This window comes from Petaurus breviceps, unplaced genomic scaffold, assembly GCF_028583685.1.
Source record: "Petaurus breviceps papuanus isolate PSGF00001 unplaced genomic scaffold, PetGlider_PUasm1.0 186, whole genome shotgun sequence".
NCBI lineage: Eukaryota > Metazoa > Chordata > Mammalia > Diprotodontia > Petauridae > Petaurus > Petaurus breviceps.
In genome coordinates, this window is record NW_027185798.1 from 17,514,990 (window position 1) to 17,534,365 (window position 19,376).

General features: G+C 53.4%; 1 protein-coding gene across 4 annotated transcripts in view; it reads left to right on the plus strand.

Moving 5' to 3' along the window:
• Positions 1-838: 838 nt before the first annotated feature.
• Positions 839-19,376, plus strand: part of CLUH (clustered mitochondria homolog) — a 32,025-nt gene continuing 13,487 nt past the window's right edge. For 2 of the 4 annotated variants that reach the window (XM_069089627.1, XM_069089628.1), the window contains exons 1-4: positions 839-1,102; positions 11,023-11,207; positions 15,068-15,239; positions 18,994-19,137. In XM_069089627.1, the coding sequence (XP_068945728.1) occupies positions 1,003-1,102; positions 11,023-11,207; positions 15,068-15,239; positions 18,994-19,137 (601 nt within the window). In that variant the 5' untranslated portion in view covers positions 839-1,002. Of the gene's footprint in view, positions 1,103-5,026; positions 7,618-11,022; positions 11,208-15,067; positions 15,240-18,993; positions 19,138-19,376 lie in introns of those variants that run through there. The other 2 variants (XM_069089625.1, XM_069089626.1) reach the window with 2 other exon arrangements.

Here is a 19,376-nt window from a genome sequence, read left to right on the forward strand (position 1 = left end):
AGAGACAGACTTTTGCTGTTTGTGTGATTTTGACAATGTCACAGTTTGACTTTCTGCGCCTCGCTTTCCTGGGGTATAAAAACGAGGGGCTTGGTTTAGCTGACCCTTCGGGCGTCCCAAGGTCCGCCTTGTGTCCAGCAGGATGCTAGAGGAGGGCTGGATTCAAGTGGGGGCACCCCCTAGGGCATCGCGGGTCTATACAAGCAGGGGCCAGAAGAGATGCTGCCTGCTTGCCTTTCACCAAGTATCCAAGCTTAACTGCAGGGACGCTTGGCCGGGTCGGGGGAAAGCCAGCGCCAGCAAAGGGCAGGCTTGTGAACTAAGCCGGGCAGCTTGCAGGGGGTCGCGCCTCGTTTACTGCAGAGACGGTGGGAGCTACTGAAGGTTTTTGGGGTGTTCGGCTCTGTGCCCCTGGGGAGGATGGAGCGAGCGGTGAGAGACTCGGAGGCAAACTGATAGTGATTCTTGTGACCTTGCACAAGCCCCTTCCCCACTCCTCCCGACTGAGTCTCAGTCCTCTGGGGATCTGAGGGAGCTGCGTTAGCCACCCTGAATTTCCCTTCCAGCCTTAGCCTGTCCAAGTGGAAGGACACGGGCGACGGCCTGGGGGGAGGTTCTTGCATTTGACTCCAGCTCAAGGTCACGCCGGATGCCCCTCCTCCCGGAGTCTCTAGCCTCGGAGAACGTCGTCTCCGGCCCGCCCCGGGCACCCTGTCCCTTTAAGGCGTTCGGCAGGCGGGCACGCGCGCGGCGTTTTGTCCTCGGCGGGCCGCCGTGCGCGGGGGCGGTGTCGGGGCGGGGCCGGGGCCGGGGCGGGGAGCGGCGGCGGGGGGTCAAAGGTGACGCCGCGCACCACGTGGGCGGCTGCCTGACTCCGTCCTTCCCCGCAGGAGTCGCGGCGGCGCCAGGGCGCTCGGCTTGGGTTACAGGCGCGGTCCGAGCGAGAGCGGACGGTCCAGCCGGAGTCCCCAACCCGAGTCCGAGCCCCAGCAGCGGCCCGCCATGGTCATCAAGACGGACGAGCTGCCGCCCGCCGCCCCTGCCGAGGGCCCCCGGGAGCCCGGCCCGCAGGGCGGCGGGAAGGCCCGGCCCGGCCCGGCCGGTGAGCGGGGAAGGAGCGCGGGGCGGGGGCGGGGCGGGCCGGGGCAGCAGGGCTCTCCCCGACACCCCCTTCCATGACCCGCCAGGCCCGACCTTGGATCCCCCCCGCCCCGGCTTCAGCCTCCCCGTCTCCCCCGACCTTGGAGCCCCCTCTGACTTTTCCCTGACAGCCGCCTCTGAGCCTCCCCGTCTCCCACCACCACCACGGACCCTTCTCCCCTGTCCTTCCCGAGACCCCCATCTGAGACCCCCTCAGACTTGGGCATGCCGGCTCCCTCTCCCCACCTCATACCCCTCCCCCAGCCCTGGCCCTCCCCCGTCACCCCCAGATCTCCTGTCTCCCCGTGTTTCCCCTAGGACCCTGGTCCTCCCAGGCCGCAGTCACCCTTCCCTCCTTCCCCCTCCCCATCCTCGCCCTCGGACCCCTGTTTTCCCCCGGCCCCTGTTCCCCACCCCTCCAGGACCCTCCTCTCCTAGACGCAGTCCTGCTCTAAATCCCTGGGCTCCTTAGTGAGAAGGGGGCCGGGCCCTGGGGCGAAGCGGGGCCTGCTGCGCTCTGCCGCCCCACCCCCTTCCTGAAGGTCACCTTCACTACCCACCGGGCTGGACCCTTCCTCCCTGGCGGCCCCCGGGACTCCGTGAGCCCTCCGGCCTTCTCCCTTGGCTGTGCTGTCCCATCAGGGGATCCCCCGCCCCCCAACTCTGCACGTGGTCCCCCCTCCCCCCACCGTTAAAGGGACACAGCCTGATAGATGCTGCCCCCTCCCCTTTCTGCTCCGGGGCCTCCAGTGGGGAGGGGGCAGAAAGGCCCTCGGCTCGCAGTGCGTGGGGAGTGGGCGCCGCCGGCTGTCAGGGCTCAGGCCCGGGCGTGTGGGGAGGAGCTGGGGGACGTCCCTTCCCTGTCCCCCTCCTGCGGCCCAAGATCGCCTGGGCCTTTGCTGCCGCCCCCGGCCCCAGGGTGGTGAGGGTGACCCGGCGAGGCCCTGCACCAGGCCTGCCTGCAGATAGGCCCCAAGTGTTGGCTTGTGGAAATGCGCGAGGCTCGGGCCTCCAGGCCCGCACGGTGTCCTCTGGCCAGGGTCCTGGGGCCCTGCTCCTTCTCCGCACGTCCTTCTTGGGTGAGAGTGATGGGGGTGCTGAGGAAGGGGGGAGGCCGGCGCTATGCTCCTGGGATTCAGCAGCACCTCCCACGGCGGGTGGCACTTGGGGAGCCTGGGCCTGCTGAGGCCAGCTCAGTGCCCTGCCCCCTGCGTGGGGGAGCTTCTGATCTCATTCCCAGCCAGGGGTCAGATCGTCTGCCCGGCCCTGGGTTTGCCGTGGATGGTGGGAGTCTGGCCAGGAGCCCGTCCTCCCTCCGGACCCATCCTACTTCTGTCCAGTCTGTGCAGTGACCCGTCTTTCCCCAGCCCTCCATGGTTGGTGGGAGGCTCAGGTGTGACCTTCATGTCTTATGGGCCTGGGCAGTTTTGAAAAGATAACGTGAATTTCTGGAGATGGTTTTTCTAATGTCTGGAGCAGGAGCCCTGAGGGCTTCTTGGGTCAGTACATATGCCTTCCCTGTGGAGTAGTGTGTGGGGCCAGGCTGGGAGGAGTCTCTTGGGTTGGTGCATTTTCCCCCCTTTTCCTAAACCGTGGCCTTGCCCTGGGAAACGTGGAGGGATGGGGGTGGCAGGGAAGGAGTTTGCATCCTAACTTGATCATTAACCCACCTTATTGCGAAAAATGGGTCAGCTCCAGAGCTGCTGTTTTTAAAGCAAAGTTCACTGGTGTTGATTCTCCCCCTCCCTCCCAACTTTTCTCCACTCCCTTCTCTTCTCTCCCCTCTCCTCCTTCCTCTCCTCCCATCCCAGTGGGGCAGGTGTCAGCCAAGCAGGGAGTGGCAGGGGTGGGGCCAGCTTTCTCTGACTTTCTCTTGGGTCCCTTCAGCCCCTCTTGGGCCCACCTATCGGGGCATTCCCTCCAGAGTCTTTGAGTACTTGCACCTCACAACTCTTTCCTAGTTCTGGGATGCCCGGTAGTGCACAACCCCAAGTTCCCAAGCCTGGGTTGACCAGTTGGAATTCAGTCAATCTGTGGGGGCTTTGCACTCTACCCTGGTTTTTGTTGGGGTAAGGAGTATGCCTTCTTTCTCCCAATTCTTTTTCCTAGAGGAGTGAGTGAGCCCTGCTGGGCCAGCCTCTGCTCTGGCATGTTGCTGCCTACAAAAGTTGGAACTTTATAGGCACCTTCTCCTTTGTTGCCCTGAGTGAATCCTTGGGTCCTGGACAGGGCTGTAGTATGGCTGGTGGTGACCTCAGTCAGGGTCTCCAGGCTTTCTCTGAGCCTGGGACCAGGGTTGAGAGGTGGGGAAGACTAGATTCCTTTTTGGCAGAGGATAGGGTTGGTGTTAGCCACTCACCATCAGATGAGGCATTAGGATGTTTACACTGGTTTGGTTCTAGGGCAGTCAGGGAAGGTGGTGGTAGACAGGACACTGGAGATTTTGGGGGGGTGATCTTTGAGGTCCCTTCCAGCTCAAAATCTCTACTCCTGTCATGACTGTTTTACAGCTGATGAAATTGAGAGGTTCAGCCCAAGGACACACACAGTTAAGTTAAGAGATCCAGGCCTGGGGTCAGGGGGTGGGTTCACCTGGTGTCTCTGACTTTACTTTTTTATCCCCATTCTTCTCCATTCAGTGTGCTTTGATAGGGAAGCATAGAGTATTCATATTATAAATGGAAAATAGGAACCGAAGCTTGGGGCTGTTACTTAGAGATGGTGCAGGGGTTGGTCACAGAATCTGTGGCATTTGGGCCTTGAAGGGCTGAAGGCTTCCAAATACTGTTCCTTCTGGGGAGCCAGCCATGGAGTATTGGAGCTGAGGGAAGCTTAGTGCTCATCTAGGCCAGCCCCTCCTTCAGAGAGGAGGAAACTGAGGCTGAGCAGAGGGGCACTTACAGGCCCTCTCCTTTGTCTGGCAAAAAGATTAGCTTGTAGGGGTGAAGAGAGCAGGCAGGTTTTTCAAGTTCTTTCTGCTGTGTTGTGTTCTTTTCTAAGTGTCTGCCCTCCGGCTGATCACCTTGGGGAAAGCCAGCATTTTGTCAGGCTGTGGGGTTTTGAGAGTGTGGAACAACTGGCTTAGACTTTGCAGGAAGACAGGGGGCAATCGAGGGGGGGTCGGGGTGATCATTCCCCGTGGCAGCCTGTTACCCTAACTCCAGCAGAGATTCCCAGGTGACCTTCTGGCTTGGAGTAGTCAGGTCCTGTCCCCCATCAGCTCCTGTCTCTTTCAGGGCCTCTGTTAGCAGCTCCCCTCACCACTGCAGCCAGCATCTTCCCACTTCCCACCCCCCTTACTCAGGAGAATGGAGTGTGGGAGGAGAAGCCTGGTAGCTGTCTAGTCTCCCCTTCTTTGTAGATTCCCCCGGGCAGGGGTGTAACTCCTCACTGGGCAGGGTTACCTACAGCTGTGTTTTAGGGGAAAGTGTTGAGGCCTGGCTAGGCCTTGGGAGGGCCCTGGGCCCTGATCCAGACTCCAGTGAGAGAAGCTAGGCCAGGTGTTCGATGGGAGTGGGGAGGAGGGAGGGGGGGAGAAGGGAGAAGGGAGGAGGGAACAGGGAGCAGGAAAGTGCACGCCCAGCAACCTCGATCATTTTCTTTCGTGTGTGTGTGTGTGTGTGTGTGTGTGTGTGTGTTTCCATTCCAGGCCTCAAACCATCCTTGATCTTGGTTGTACAGATGGAGAACAATCAGGTTATAGGCAAATAAGAAGTTACTGTGACAACTTCATTTTGCTCCTCTCTCTTGCTTGTTGGATGTGAGATTTAGAGTAGAGAGAATAGGACTGCTCAGGGGTGGGCAAAATTGATTTCGAAGAGCTGGGATTTCCCCTTCAGGTTATTTTTCTGTCCCCCCAGGACCCCTCACTTCCCAAAGAGGCCCTAAGAGAAATACTTGAATACTTTCCTATGTCAGGATGATGGGAGGGCTGGTGATGGACTGGGTGGAGGACACAGGCCAACCCCCTTCAAGGGTAAAGGCAAGAGGCTACATTGCATTCCTTTGGTTGGGGGAGGGGGAGGGTGGTCAGACATAAAGCACAGAATGGGAGAAAGCATTATGCTGCTGACAGACTGTGTGACCTTGGGAAAGTGAACATCCCTGGGCCCACTTTGTGAAATGAAAGGTGAAGGCTAAATGACCTCAAACTCCCAGTGATTTCAAAACAAAATCCGAAAAAGGCCCTGAGTATCCTGTCTTCTCTGTCCTATCCCAAGGAGAAGAAAGTAGAGGAGGAGGAGGGGGTGTGTCCTGCAACCCCCCAGTGAGAAAGGAGCCTTCAGTTTCCTAGTAAGAATGCAGACTTGTTAGGCTTTCAGAATTGGGCTCACCTTACCTAGGGGAAGGGGATTGACCTTTGTGTAATGGAATTAAGTTCAAGACGCTCTCATTCTCACTTTCTTGGGTTTCATGGCCTAATTTCCACCCTGAGAATTTCCATAGTGGAAGTTAGAGGGTGGGGAATGAGGCTTCTGGTTGAGAGCCTCAAAGGGTGAAAGGCCACAGGGGCTCTTCTTAGGGTGGCAGTCCAAGAGACTTGTACATAGCTTCTGTGGGCTCCTTTTTCAGGAGACAGTCATGGGTTAGTGAGAGAGGGAGGGCCTTGGATAAGGAAGACATTTTTTCAGGGGTGGGGGGAGGCAATACAATGTCAACAAAGCTCCTCTAACCCCATACTTGAAAAATGGGAATGTGAATGAGTAACAGAAAACAGCTTGCAGCAGCCTTCCTCCTTCCCTGTCTCTCTACATTAGTTAGCTCAAGATTGAGAGTAGGGAAGTTCCCCCACCCCCAGCGGACATTGTGGATGGAAGCCTTGTGTAGTTAGGATGTTCTGTCAACTTTATCGATATCAATCTACCGAAGCATCAATCTTGAAGTACCCCTTGTTAAGGGGGTGCCTGACAGACAGCAGCCTAGAGTAGGAGCCAAAAAGGACCTTGGAAGCCACTAAGAGGAGACCCAGGTTCCTGAGGTCTGAGATGTAGGATCTAGGCCTTGGATCTTCAGGGGCCTGGGCTCCTAGAGCTTAATGGAGGCCTCCTGTGAGGAGGCTGGAGGAAACACTTAAGATTTGTAGACCTCAGCTTCCTTCCTGGACTGATTTCTGCAGCTGGGTCTGTGCCAAGGCCATTTGTGGCCTGAGGGTCTGTAGAGATGAGCAGAAGTGTGTCCCCTTTCAAATAAGGTCCTAGATCACTGCTGAGTATCCATGCCTGAACAGTCCTAACCAGGCCCAGGTAGCAGAGTAGTTTGTTGGCCCAGGCTAACTTGGCAGTTCCACTGAGGCTGGGGGCTGCTTTCCTTTAGCCCCTCTCCTGTTCCTTCTTTCAGGGCCTTTACATTTCTCCTGCTGCCAGCTGGGCTGCTCCTGGGAAAATTGCAGGGAGGAAAGAATTGGCTTCATTCCCCTCCCATCTCTGAGGCTAGTATTTCTCAGGGGGTGGGAGGGGGCAAGCCAGCTCCTCATTGGGGGCTGAGAGGCTGGGTCACGAGATCAGTAGTGAGGAAGAATTCACATTCCCCTTTGCTCTCCCTTACTGCCCTCTTCTCTCTAGAATGTGTGACTAAGGGAGGGGTACCGGGGCTGGGTCGCCTGTGGGCTTCCAGGCACACAAATCTAAGAAGAATTGTGGGACTCTGGGAAAGATCATTCCCCCCACTCCACCACACCCCAGAGGAATTTACAAGACGATCTGGTAGCAACTTTCTCGAGGAAGGACATTTTGGTGAGGCCGTCCCCAATGTCCTGGGCTGGGGTCTGTGCCAATTGCTGTTGGCGGCTGGCAGAAGCCATTCTGTCTGCTCCTGCCAGAGATGAGGAGAGGGCCCCCCTCCTTCCCAAGCCTCCCATTGAGAACCCCTTGCCAGTGCAGAGTGGGTCAGATGCGCCCTGTGCCAGGGACCCTTACCCAGATATTATCCCTAGCAGTTTAGCCAGTAGTGAGGGACTGAGCACAGCAGAGAGAAGGATTCTGGGCTCCCCTGGAGTAGAGATAGCTAGTGATGGAAACTTTCAGGTTTTCCGAGTACGTTTAGATGCCTGCCCTATTGCTGTCCTTCCAGCCGACCTTGAGTCAGGCACCAAGTGGGGGGAGTTAGCCTGTCCTCAGGCCAATGGAGCAGAGCAGGGCCTTGTGAAACCTGAAGCTAGCAGTGCTGGCTTTAAAGAGGGCAGCTGGGCAGGGGCAGCTGGTGGGGTGGGTCTTGCCAGTGAAGCCCCATTCACATATAGCAGCCATGAGTCCCAGGGCTGGGGGCCCACCCATAAACTAGAGGCAGAGAGACAGGTTTCTCCTTGGCAGGGTGGATGGGGGGCTGTAGAATCCAATTCAGCGTTCACTGGGAGTCCCTCTATCTCCCAAGAAGAGCATTCCAGTCCCAAGGGCCCAGGGCCCCATGGGGATGAGAGCTCTGGACTGCCAGAGCAGAAGAGGGAGGAGATGGAGCTGCCACCACCATGGCCTGGGCAAGGTGGGTCCAGGGTCAGCAGGGGGCCCCTTGTCCTTGGCTGGCAAGGGGGCATACCAGGGTCTTCTAAGTGGCATTGAGTCACATTCTCTAGCTGTTTGCAGTGGGGGGGGGAGGTTGAGTGGCCATGTGTATTGAAGGGCACCACCCCATGCCAGCCTCTGATAAGTGTAGCTGGAACACGTGCTCTTGGTAGGTGAGGGAGATTGGATTTCTGTCTTTGGCTGGCCTGCGCAGGAAATGTGACCCCCTCCCCGCCCCTTCACCTTCAGGTCCTGTGAGTACAGCTTAGATCCCAAGCCCTTCAGAATGACAGGGTATGGCCACATGCTCCTCAGAGGCTTGTCCCTTGATCTGCCTGACATGTTTGGGACTAGTGGCTGTCCAGGAGTCCCCTCAGTGTAGACCTGGTGGAGTTATGACCTCCAGACCAGGGGGCAGCGTTGAGTGTTGTGTGTGTGTGTGTGTGTGTGTGTGCATGCGTGCGCACGCGCCTGTCTGTGTATGCATGTGCACGTGTTTGTGTGTGCATATGTGAGTGAGTGTGTCTGAGTATCTGTGTGCACAGGTGAGCGAGTTTGTTCACATGTGCATGTGTCTGCATATGCATGCATGTCTGTGTGTGTGAGTGTGTCTGAGTATCTGTGCACACACAGACACTAAGTGTGCTGTGTGCATGTGTGTGCAAGTGTGAATGGCAGTCTACATGTGTGTGAGTACACACACCACGTGTGCCCATGTGTGTGTCCCTGCCAGTGTGTGCAGATGCACCGTCTGCACTGTCAGTGTAGATGTGTGCATACATTCTCTGTCCATTTTCATGCACTGTGTGTGTGAGCATGTCATAGTATCTGTCACCCCCATGACTGTGCTTTGTTGCTGGAAGGGTGCAGCGCTGGGGAGGTTGTGTCTGTGTCTGGGGCACAGACATCATGATTGTCTGTGGGGGAAGCTCACCTTCATTTTGTCCTCATTTTCTGGGAGAGGAAACTGAGGCCCAGCAAAGGCAAGGAGGACACACAGTTTCTAAACAAGAGAGCTGGGTAGAGGAGCCTTCCAGAGTTTGCTGTTTCACAGTTTGGAGACGTTCTTTTCTGCAATCTGTTTTAAATGTCACAGGAGAGCCGAGGGTCTGCCCAGGCTGACAGAGCAGATGCTCGCCTAGACTCTTACTCCCAGTTTGGGGCAGAGCTGGAGGGCCCTGGCCCTCTGCTGCTGGGGCCCGTGCCCTCCCCCTGTCCTGAGCAGATGTGGCCAGCACCTCAGGCCTTAGAGGATCCTTTAGGCCCTGCCATGCCAGGCCACGCCAGACTTCTCTCTCCTGCTCTCCTAGTCTTGGGTAGAAAGGAGCCATGGCCCAGCATCAGGCTGGACAGAGCCATGTCGCATCCTGTCCCTTGGGTGGTTTCTTGTGGACTTTCACATTCAGTGAGGAAAGGTTAGCCAGATGTCTGCCTGCCCACCTGCTGTGGCTTTCCCTCCTGGAGGCTGCTTTCAGGTGTCTTCACACCTCTCTGCTTCTGTCTTCAGAGATGGGCCCCACAAGGGGATTCCTGTGGTGTAACCTGCTTAATGCTCTGGATGGTGCTCAGCTCCCCCCTCCTCATCTCTGTGTGTGATGCCTGGAGGAGGGAGGGGGTCATCTTGTATGTTCCCCCGCCATCCCTTGTGGTGGGGTGGCTTTTGGGCTCTCTGTTGGGGGGGGGGGGGTTCTGCATCTTTTCTGTCTCTTCCTCTGCTTCTTCCCCACCAGGAATTGAGCTGCTTTTGCCCCCCTCCTCCTGCCATGTTCATGTGACCGATTCACTGTCTTGCTGCCTTTGGCTCTGTTTGCCTCAGTTTCTGTGTTTTGTCCTCAACCTTGGCCAGGGTGTATCTGGGGGAAAGGTGGCTTCATGCTGCCACATGCTTGCTGTCAGCCCAGGTGAGTAGATTTTGAGGATTGAGAAGGTCAGCTTCTAGACTGAGAACCCGGGGCCCATGCTCCACAACCTCCCCTGTGTGCTGGGCTCAGGGAGGAGGGAGAATAGGGACCAGAGCCCTCAGTCTCCACAAGCACGTGCTTCAAAGACCAGAGTAAGGGAGGGCAGAGGCCAGAGAAGGGGAGTGATGTGGCCGTCTCGGGGAGCTTCCCCGAGAGAAGGGGGGGGGGGGGGGGGGTGTCTATGTCTGTGTCTGTGTCAGGAGACCCAGGTTCAGATCTTGTCTGTGGAGGCACAAAGAGGTGTGACTTCTGGGCCGCAGTAGCCTCTGTAAAATGGGGGAGGTGGACTAGATAACAGAGGGTTTCTCCCTGCTCATTGTCTGTGATTCAGGTGAATCTGTCCTATTAGAAAAGACAGAAGGCAGGTAGACACTTTGAGGTCCCAGGATCACACCTTCCCCTGGAGAATAAGTCTGGGCCTCCATGGAGCCAGAGGTAGCTGGGTGCCAGTTTCTGTGCGCAGCCTCCCTCTATCCCTGGCATGCTACCCAGTAGTGGGGGACTTCTGCTTTCATTTGCCCATCCTCGGGGAAGTCCTTCTGGAGCAGGGCCTGCCTGGCATGACTTGCGGTTTCAAGCTCGAAGTCTTAGCTCCAGGGAAGAAAGATCGATTGATACCAGGCCCAGGCCAAGGAGCAGAGCTAGCAGCTTGAGCCCTGGACCATGGCCTGGGTAGGAGGCAGCTTGCCAGGCTGGGTGTGCGGCTGCTGTCCCAAGGAGTCCAGGGGCACAGCAGAAACAGGGACTGGGGTATGGACCATGCTCAGGTCAGGTACCAGCCAAGAAAGGTGCCTCTTTGGGCCTGGGCAGTCAGGGTGGGGAGGAGTGGACCCTGTTCTGGTTCAGTCAGCCAGGCCCTTCCTTCCTTTGAAGCAGAGGCAGCAGGCCCATCCAGGTTGTCAAGAGGGAACTGCTGGGAGGTTCCTGAGGTCAGAAACTGAATACTGTGGCAGATTTGGAGACCGCTGCAGCCTTGTGAGCTGCAGATGGGCATCTTAGAGGTGCCCTCATCTAATCCCTTCTCATTTCTCATGTCAGCTCCCCCTATGCCTCGATGTTGGATTCAACTGGAAAAAAAGGGATTGTAAATAGTTTCTTAGAAATATGTCCCACTAATACTGTGAGGTCTCCCTGATGGGGACCTCTGTAACCATGAGTGATGGGCTGAGGTGGGGCACAACCGGATTCCATCCCTTTTCTGAGGAATGTCTCATTGGACCTCTTGGGAGTGAGGGGTGTAGGGGAAGCAGGTGAAACAGGAGGGTTGGCGCGTTAGTCCCTGGGAGCGGCAGAGGCCTGGGCTGGGCTCATGGAGTTTGGTGCTGGCATGGCTGCAGAGTTTGGGAGTCTTCAGCCCTTGCTGAGCCAGAAGGCTAGCCCAGGGACCCACTCCCCTCTGATATGTTCCTCTGCCCCAATCCCAGAGCTCCCAACAGTCATGTTGCTGAACGGGGACTGTCTGGACAAGAAGAATGAGGAGCCTAAGGAGAATGGGCACGAAGAGGCCGAGCCCAGCGACGAGGCCAGCGGGCAGGAGGTCATTGTCATCCAAGACACCGGCTTCACCGTCAAGATCTTGGTCCCAGGGATTGAGACTTTCTCATTGCAGGTGAGAACGAACCTCAGTGTGGGGAGAGGTGAGGCAGCTTGGCCTAGCAGATGGAGGGTTTCATTTGGGGTCTGAGGATCTCTGTTCAGATCCGGTACCTGTGTGACTTGGGGCAAGTGGCGGCACTTCCCCATCCCCTAGGTGAAGATCTAAGACCCCATGGTCCTACTTCAGATTTGAATATCTTCAGATCTTTATGGTCTGTGAGTGTGGAAAAGCTATTGCACCTTAGACTGTTTCCTCATCTTTAAATACTAATTCTTGTACAGTCTGCATAGTAAATATTGTCAGGGAAACCTTTTTTTTTTCCAGTTTTCTTTACCCACATTTTTTGTTTTAACGACACTTGTTTATTTTATTTTTTATTTTAAATTATCTCTACCGTCACCCCCTATCCCACCTCCCCAGCCCCATGCTGTACCCTGAAGAACATTCCAGGCGTGGGGTAGAGTCTATGTGGACGAGATGAAATGTGTGTATCTGAGATTAGAACAGGAAGGAAAACGGGGCAGCTAGGTGGTGCAGTGAATAGAGAGCACCGGCCCTGGAGTTAGGAGGACCTGAGTTCAAATCCGGCCTCAGACACTTGACACACTTACTAGCCATGTGACTTTGGGCAAGTCACTTAACCCCAATTGCCCTCCAAAAAAAGGCAAAAAAAAAAGGAGAAAAGGAAGAAAAATTAAGCAAAACCAACTTTTATGTCCACTATTTCTGACAGGTGTGTTTAACATTCCACACTCATAACCCCCACCCCTGCAAAGTTGGGGGGAAGTCCCAGATAACATTCTAAGACAGTTAGAATATAGATTCAGAAAGTTGCCATGCTGTGGATGGTCAAGAGCCTGAGATGGGGACAAAGTAACTGCCATGTGTTCTCGATGGCTGTGGCTGTGCAATAGAATTTGAAGCAAGCATTTTTAAATCTTAAAGCCCGCTACGAGTGAGTTGTCAGGTGGGCACAGGGTGTCATGGCCCTTGGCAGGAGGCATGGACTCCAGTGCTTCCTGTCATTTTTGAGCCTGCCAGACAGTCAGAATACCAGAGCCAAGGGCGAATTTGGGGAGCCACTTAAGGCAGTCTTCTCATTAGAAGGAAACGGAGACCCAGAGGGACAAATAGTGAGACGCTTCTCTGTGCTCTAAGGCCGGCATCTTTCCCCACTCCCTACCCCCTAGAGCATCCCTGGCCTCCAGAACTGGGGGGATGTGGAGGGACAGGGGCTGCAGTCCCTAAGAGGGTATGGGGGGGTAGCAGCAAAGACCTAGGGGTGAGGCCTGAGGTGAGGAAAATCACCCCATCTGGGAAAGGTGGCAGTGAATCAAAAGGTCTCTCAAACACCTTTGTTCCAGCTCTTAACATCCCCTGTCCTTGTGCAGGTTTGTGTGGGGGAGGGGTAAAGGAAGGTGTGTATATCCTGTCCCCCCACCGTGCCCTCCCAGCTTTGTACTTGGTGTCAGCATGCCTTGGCCACCCTCTCACCATCCCTGTCCAAGGCTCTCGTCCCCTGGGCTCCGGGCCTGCTCCTGGGGAGGGGAGGGGACCACGGACGCATCTGGAGGATGCTGCTGCTGTGGGAGCACCTTGGGCCCAGGCAGCCACTGGAGGAGGGAGCTGGCTGCCCTGGGGCACAGTCTCAGCTGAGGGAGGAGAGAAAACATGAGACATCCATGGGGGCTTCTGGGAGGAGGAGGAAGAGGAGGAGGAGGCAGGCAGGGCCCTTCCCTTACCGGTAGCAAGAAGGACCACATCTCCTTTGGGATCCAGCTTAGATTCTCCCCGACAACCTTGTTTGTCCTTGACCTCTTCCTTGCTCCAGCCATCCCCTGCCCCTCCAGTTGTTATGGGCTCCTCTCTTAGTTACTTTACTTCTTTTTATTCTGTAATCAGTTTGTTTCATGTGTGTGTTCTGCTACCCCAGTCTGCCAAGCTGTGCTGATAAGACACACAGCTAGGGGGAAGCAGTCTTGGTGTGGGGGGGAAGGACCCCCTGCTGTGCCATGACCTGGCTGAGTAGCCTTAGGGAAGTGTTCAAGCCTCTGTTTGCTTATCTGTAAAATGTACAACATTTGATCATGGAGCTGTGTTGTACATGTCAAATGGGATTATGAATGTAAATAAAAGTCCTTTGTAAGTGAACATTTTTTCTCAAGGATATTTTTATTTTGTTTTTTTTTTTCCCCTCAAATTACATGTAAAAACAATTTTTAACATTCACGTTTTTTGTTTTTGGCAGGCAAGGCACTTGAGGTTAAATGACTTGCCTAGGGTCACACAGCTAGTAAGTGTCCAGTATCTGAGGTCAAATTTGAATTCAGGTCCTCCAGACTCCACTGTACCACCTAGTTGCCCCTTAACATTATTATTATTTTTTTCTTTTTAGAATTTTTGAGTTCCAGATGACCTCTGCCTCCTTCCTTTCCCTTCCTTTGTTCTTGAGAAGGCAAGATTATACATGTACAGTCATGTAAAACATTTCCACATTAGCCATGTTAATATAGAGAGCATGGACTAAAAAAAATACCCAAGAAAAAGTTTTAGAAGTATGCTTCAGCCTGTGTTCTGATTCAATCAGTTCTTTCTCTGGAGGTGAATAGCATTTTTAATCATAAGTCCTTCAGAATTGATCAGAATAGCTAAGTTATTCACAGTTGATCATCATATGGTATTGCTGTTACTATATAATGTTCTCCTGGCTCTGCTCAGTTCACTTTGCATCAGTTCATAGAAGTCTTCCCAGGTTTTTTCTGATACCATCCTGCTATTTCGTAGTATTTCTTAGTAGTATTCCATCATAATCAGTGCCACAACTTGTTCAGCCATTTCCCAATTCATGGATATCCCCTCAATTTCAGTTCTTTGCCACCACAAAAAGAGTTGCTATAAATGATTTTGTACAAATATGTCCTTTCTCTCTTTTTTTATCCCTATGGAATACAAACATAGGAGTGGTATTGCTGGGTCAAAGGGTATACACAATGTTATAGCCCTTTGTGCATAGTTCTAAATTGTTCTCCAAAATGGTTGGATCAGTTCACAACTCCACCAACCATTAGTGTTCCAATTTTTCCACATACCCTCCAACATTTGTCATTTTCCTTTTCTATCATATTAGCCAGTCTGATAGGTGTGAGGTGGTACCTCAGCAATGTGCATTTCTCTAATCAATAGTGGTTTAGAGCATTTTTTCATGTGACTAGATAATTTTGATTTCTTAGGAAAACTGCCTATTCATATCCTTTGACTATTTATCAATATGGAATGACTTGTATTCTTACAAATTTGACTTGTTCTCTATATATTTGAGAAATGAGGCCTTTATCAGAGAAACTTGCTGTAAAATTTTCTTTTCCCAGTTTCCTACTTTTCCTTCTAATCTTGGCTGTTTTAGTTAGTTTGTGTAAGAACCTTTTAATTTAATGTAATCAAAATTATTTGTAAACCAACATTTTATAGAAATAAACCATCGCTATTGTCTCATGTGTGCACACTTATGTGTGTAATGATGCCCATTTAATTTAATTGTTGAATTCTTGAAGCAGAATAGATGTCTGGTAATTATTTGCATATTGTCACTTCCCTTTTGGGGGTTAGAATAGGCATAAATCATGGAAGCAAGACCCAAACACAGATTGTAGCTTTATTTTTCCCTGGCAGCGTAGTTGGGGTTCAGGTCCTCAAACTGGGAAACAGGGAAGTATCTTGCTCCCACTCCTTCCCTGCTCCCACCAAGGAAGGTTCTTGATCCAAAGTCAGGTTTGCAGATTGGGACTGGAGATTCTTTTTGCCTTGAATGGCTCTGCAGGCCATGTGGGAACTGGAAAGGCTCTAACACTCTGGTCGGGGCCTGTTTTGTACAGGTTTCTCCCCAAGAGATGGTCCAGGAGATCCACCAGGTGCTGATGGATCGGGAGGACACCTGCCACCGCACATGCTTCTCTTTGCAACTGGATGGCAATGTGCTGGACAACTTCTCAGAACTGCGCACCATCGAGGGGCTGGAGGAAGGCTCTGTGCTGCGAGTGGTGGAAGGTCAGAGGCTGCTTCTCAAACATGTGCATCCTTGAAAGCCGAAGCGGGGGTGGGGGCAAACCAGGATCCCTAGAGGATCAGAGTCACCTGAAACCAAAGTAAATATTTATGTCGAAATCTCAACATTGGTTCAAAAAATAATTAGTGTACTACCAGGTTGGTGTATTGTGGCTAGAAGACAGCGCTTGGGAAGGACTTGGGGTTCCATGTGAGTTAGCAGCTAACTAGTAGCCAAAAGAGTTTCATTGATCTTTTAATGACATTGAAGGTTTTGACTGTAGGGGACTGCAAAGGAACCCAGGTCCAATGCTGGAGTGGAGATAACGCTTCTGCTCTCTTCCCCAAGAAGAGTGATTTGTTCCTTGGTCATCTGTCTTTGCCAGGGTCTAGGACAGGGCTGGGGAACCTGTGGCCTCAGGCCCCTTGCAGCTCTTTAGGACCTCAAGTGTGGCCCTTTGACTGAATCCAAACTCCACAGAGCAAATTGCCTTGTGAAGTTTGGATCCAGTCAAAGGGCTGCACTTGAGGCCTTAAAGGGCCACCTATGGCCTCAAGGCCGCAGGTTCCCCCTTCTAGTCTGGGACAGATTTAGAGATGGAAATTGGGGAAAGTAAGGTTTTCTTCAAGTCTTCCACCTCCCATGTCCCTGGAATTAGTCTTTTGCATTCACCTTTGGTCTAATATTTTCTCTCCTATCTCCTTGTCTTCTGTTCCCATTCCTAAAAATAAGTTTTCCTCTCTAAGGGTTGAGGGGTCAGAACTTAACCAGGCTTTCCCACATTTGGTCAGAATGCTGGCTCCAATAGCTGACCTCTGTTCTTTTAAGTTCTGAGGTCAGCCCTAGGTTGGAGTCCTGGCTTGCTCAGGCCAGGTGCTAAGCTCCTCAGGCCAGGCTACGAGTCCCACACTCCCTGAATCGCTTTGCATCCTGTCTCCCAGACCTGTGGCCATGCCTGGCCGCCTCCTTCAGAGTGCTGGATGACTGTCCCCTGGCAATGAAGAATTGGGAGACATTTCCTTGATTGTTCTCACCACTAGGCCAGTCACAACACCCCTAATCTCCCTCCATGTACAATAGGTGTTCTGGGGAGGTGGAGACCACTGGGTGGGAGCTCCCTTCCTTCCCTTTGTCCATCCCTAGGATTCCTGAGTATTTTGATGTTCTTAGACTCTCTTAGGAGCAGGTTTTTGTGTCCCCTGATAGGCCCATCCTCCTGCCTCTGGGCTTGAAGCCATTCCTCCTGCCTCTGGCTGCAGTCTCCACCCCCCGCCAGTCCCAACTCCTTCCTTGCTCTCTTGCTCTTCACTACATTTAGCCCCTCCTCAAAGGCTTCACTGAGCCCTTTGACCCTGTCCAGTTGTCTCCCATCTCTCTCCTCCCCTTCATGGCCACACTTGGAAAAGGAAATTTTGGATCTCTTTTCGGCCTCATTTTGTACTCTCCTTTTTGCACACCGCTTTGCAGGCAGACAGGTCTACTGGCTGGTCCTGTGTCCAACATACCACCTATTCAGTCCAGTAAGCATTTATGAGCCACCTGCTCTGTGCTAGCCCTGGGATGGGCACAACCAGGTTAAAAAAAAGAGAAACGAGGTCTGCCCTTTAGAACGTTCCCTTCCGCCTGCCTAGAATTTGCTCCTTCTCCCCATGCGCCATCTTCACTGCAGCCTCTGTTAGCATTCTCTTCTTCCTCTCGCTACCTTTACCTTGCTTCTCTGTGTTCACGTTGTCTCTTTCTAGCAGAACGGGGACTTCTCGTTCAGTTTTTGGGGATCCAGCTCTGGGGGTGGTGTCTCACCCTTAGTGAACATCAGTGCTGGATTTGAATCTTCAGTCTTTGCTGTCTGGTTTCTGCTTGAGCACCTGACAGATCCTGTTTTCAAAGGTCACCTGTGATCCCTTTGTCCATTCCTTGGTTCCTTTTGTAGGATTCCTCCTTGGCTTCTCTGGAGTATTTGACACAGGCAGACAAATTCCCCCTCTTTCCTTCGCTTTTCTATGTCCATGTTCCAGCTATCCTCTGGCTCCTTTGCTTAGAATAACAACTAGACCCCTGGCTTAGTGTCATGGGACCTAGGTTCAGGTGCTGACTCTGCCACTTCTACATGATGGACCCTGGGCAAGGCCTCAGTTTCCTTGGATTGGGCCTGAGGGTCTCTGAGGTAGTTTCATGGTCATCAGCCTGAGAGATGGATATTCTCTCACATTCTGCCCTCTCCACATCTTCCCCCAGGAGCTTTATTCTTTCTTGTGCCTTGAGCTACCTCCTTTCCACAGACCCCTCCATCTCACCCACTTTCCCAGACAAGAGAAACCTCCTGTTTCTAGCCTTCTGGCCATTTTGGCATTGAGAAATGCATACATCTTCATCACTGGGGTGTTGTTACAAATAAAAGCCAATTTATAAATAATTTTATTTGATACATTTTACTTACCCATCATACTGAGCATGACACATTTGGTATTCCTAAGATATATAAAACTTGCCTGTTAAAGTGAACTCAGTTGCCCAGACCCTGGCTTCAGAGAGGGCGTCCCTGGCAGTGCCACCTCCAGCATCTAGCATGCTGCAGCTGGGCTGTGAGTGTCAGAAACTGTTTTCAGGCCACCGTGGTAAGCTCCCTCTGTCAGGATGTCCCTGGAAGTATCTAGTTCCAAATGTCCCAGACTCAGCCTGTCTTTCCTTCTGACAGTCCTGTGCCTGTCTCAGGCAGAGGCCCCTGGCTCTCCCTTCCCACATGTAAGCAGGTGCCAAGCCCCAGCAGCTTTGCCTGCCTGGGCTCTCTGAACCACACCACTTGTCCTCTCCTCCCTGCCATACCCTGACTGTTCAGAGAGCCCCATTCCTCAGAGGTCTTTCTTTTAAAGGTATTAGCTAGAGTGCTAGCTTTGGAATTGGGGAACAGGGACTCTAATGCTGGCTCAGCTGCTTACCCAGCTGTGTGACCTTGGTCGGGCAAGGCCTCAGTTTCCTCCTTTGTAAAATGAGAGGTCTGGATTAGCTGACCTCAAAGGCCCCTTGTAGTTCCACCAGCCTTGTCCCTCCCTTTGCCCAACTTAACTGCAAGCTGAAGTGTCTTTGTGGTCAAGCCTGGGTTGGCCAGTTGATTCTCTGTCCTTTTCTGTGCTCTAAGCCCTTTCCTAGCTCCTTTTGGCCTGTGGGGTTCAATTCTGCCTCAGGTTGGCAGTCAGGGCCTCCCTTGAGCGCACTGATCTTGCCCCTGCTCTGGGCTGTCCTTTGGAGGGGAAGGATGTCCCTTCTGGTCCTTCACCCTACCAGTCAGTAATGACCTTTCCTTGGCCTTTGGAGATCACTGTTTCTGCTCTTTTATCATACACACATTACAATAAAACAGACTTGGGAAGTCGGCTCAGCTAAGCACTGCCAGGGAGACATGGAGGGTTACTTTGGGTCTCATTCTAGGGTCCTCTCTGTCTCCACTGTCTCTTGTCCAGAGCCCACTTGCATTCTGCACGCTATGCTTTGGCCAGGTTAAACTGAGCAGACTGCAGGGTGGGAAGGGCTGGGGTTAGGGTTAGGGTTGGTGTTAGTGATGGCAGGGGGGGGCCATCAGTTCTCTGGGTGCCTCAGCAGCCCTGAGACCAGGCAGCCAGGACCGCCTGCTTGTCATCACGCTGTCAGCCGTGCAGCCACTGACTAGACCCCTGAGCCCTAAGCTCTCGCCTGACATTCATGCTGCTGTGATTCTGTGGCTTGGGGCCTCCCTGTGATGTGCTTTTGCCTCTTACACAGAGCCGTATACTGTACGGGAAGCCCGAATCCACGTGCGCCACATTCGAGACCTTTTGAAAAGCCTGGATCCCTCAGATGCCTTCAATGGGGTGGACTGCAACTCCCTCTCCTTCCTCAGTGTCTTCACAGATGGTGACCTAGGAGGTGCCCATCCCCATACCCTCCTGGGGTCTTCACCCTTCAACCCCTGCTGGGCCCTGATCCCCCCCCATGCCCTCCTGGGGTCTTCACCCCTCAGCCCCTGGTGGGCCCTGACCACCATGCCCTCCTGGGGTCTTCACCCTTCAATCCCTTCTGGGCCCTGACCCCCATGCCCTCCTGGGGTCTTCACCCCTCAATCCCTTCTGGGCTCTGACCCCCATGCCCTCCTGGGGTCCTCCCCC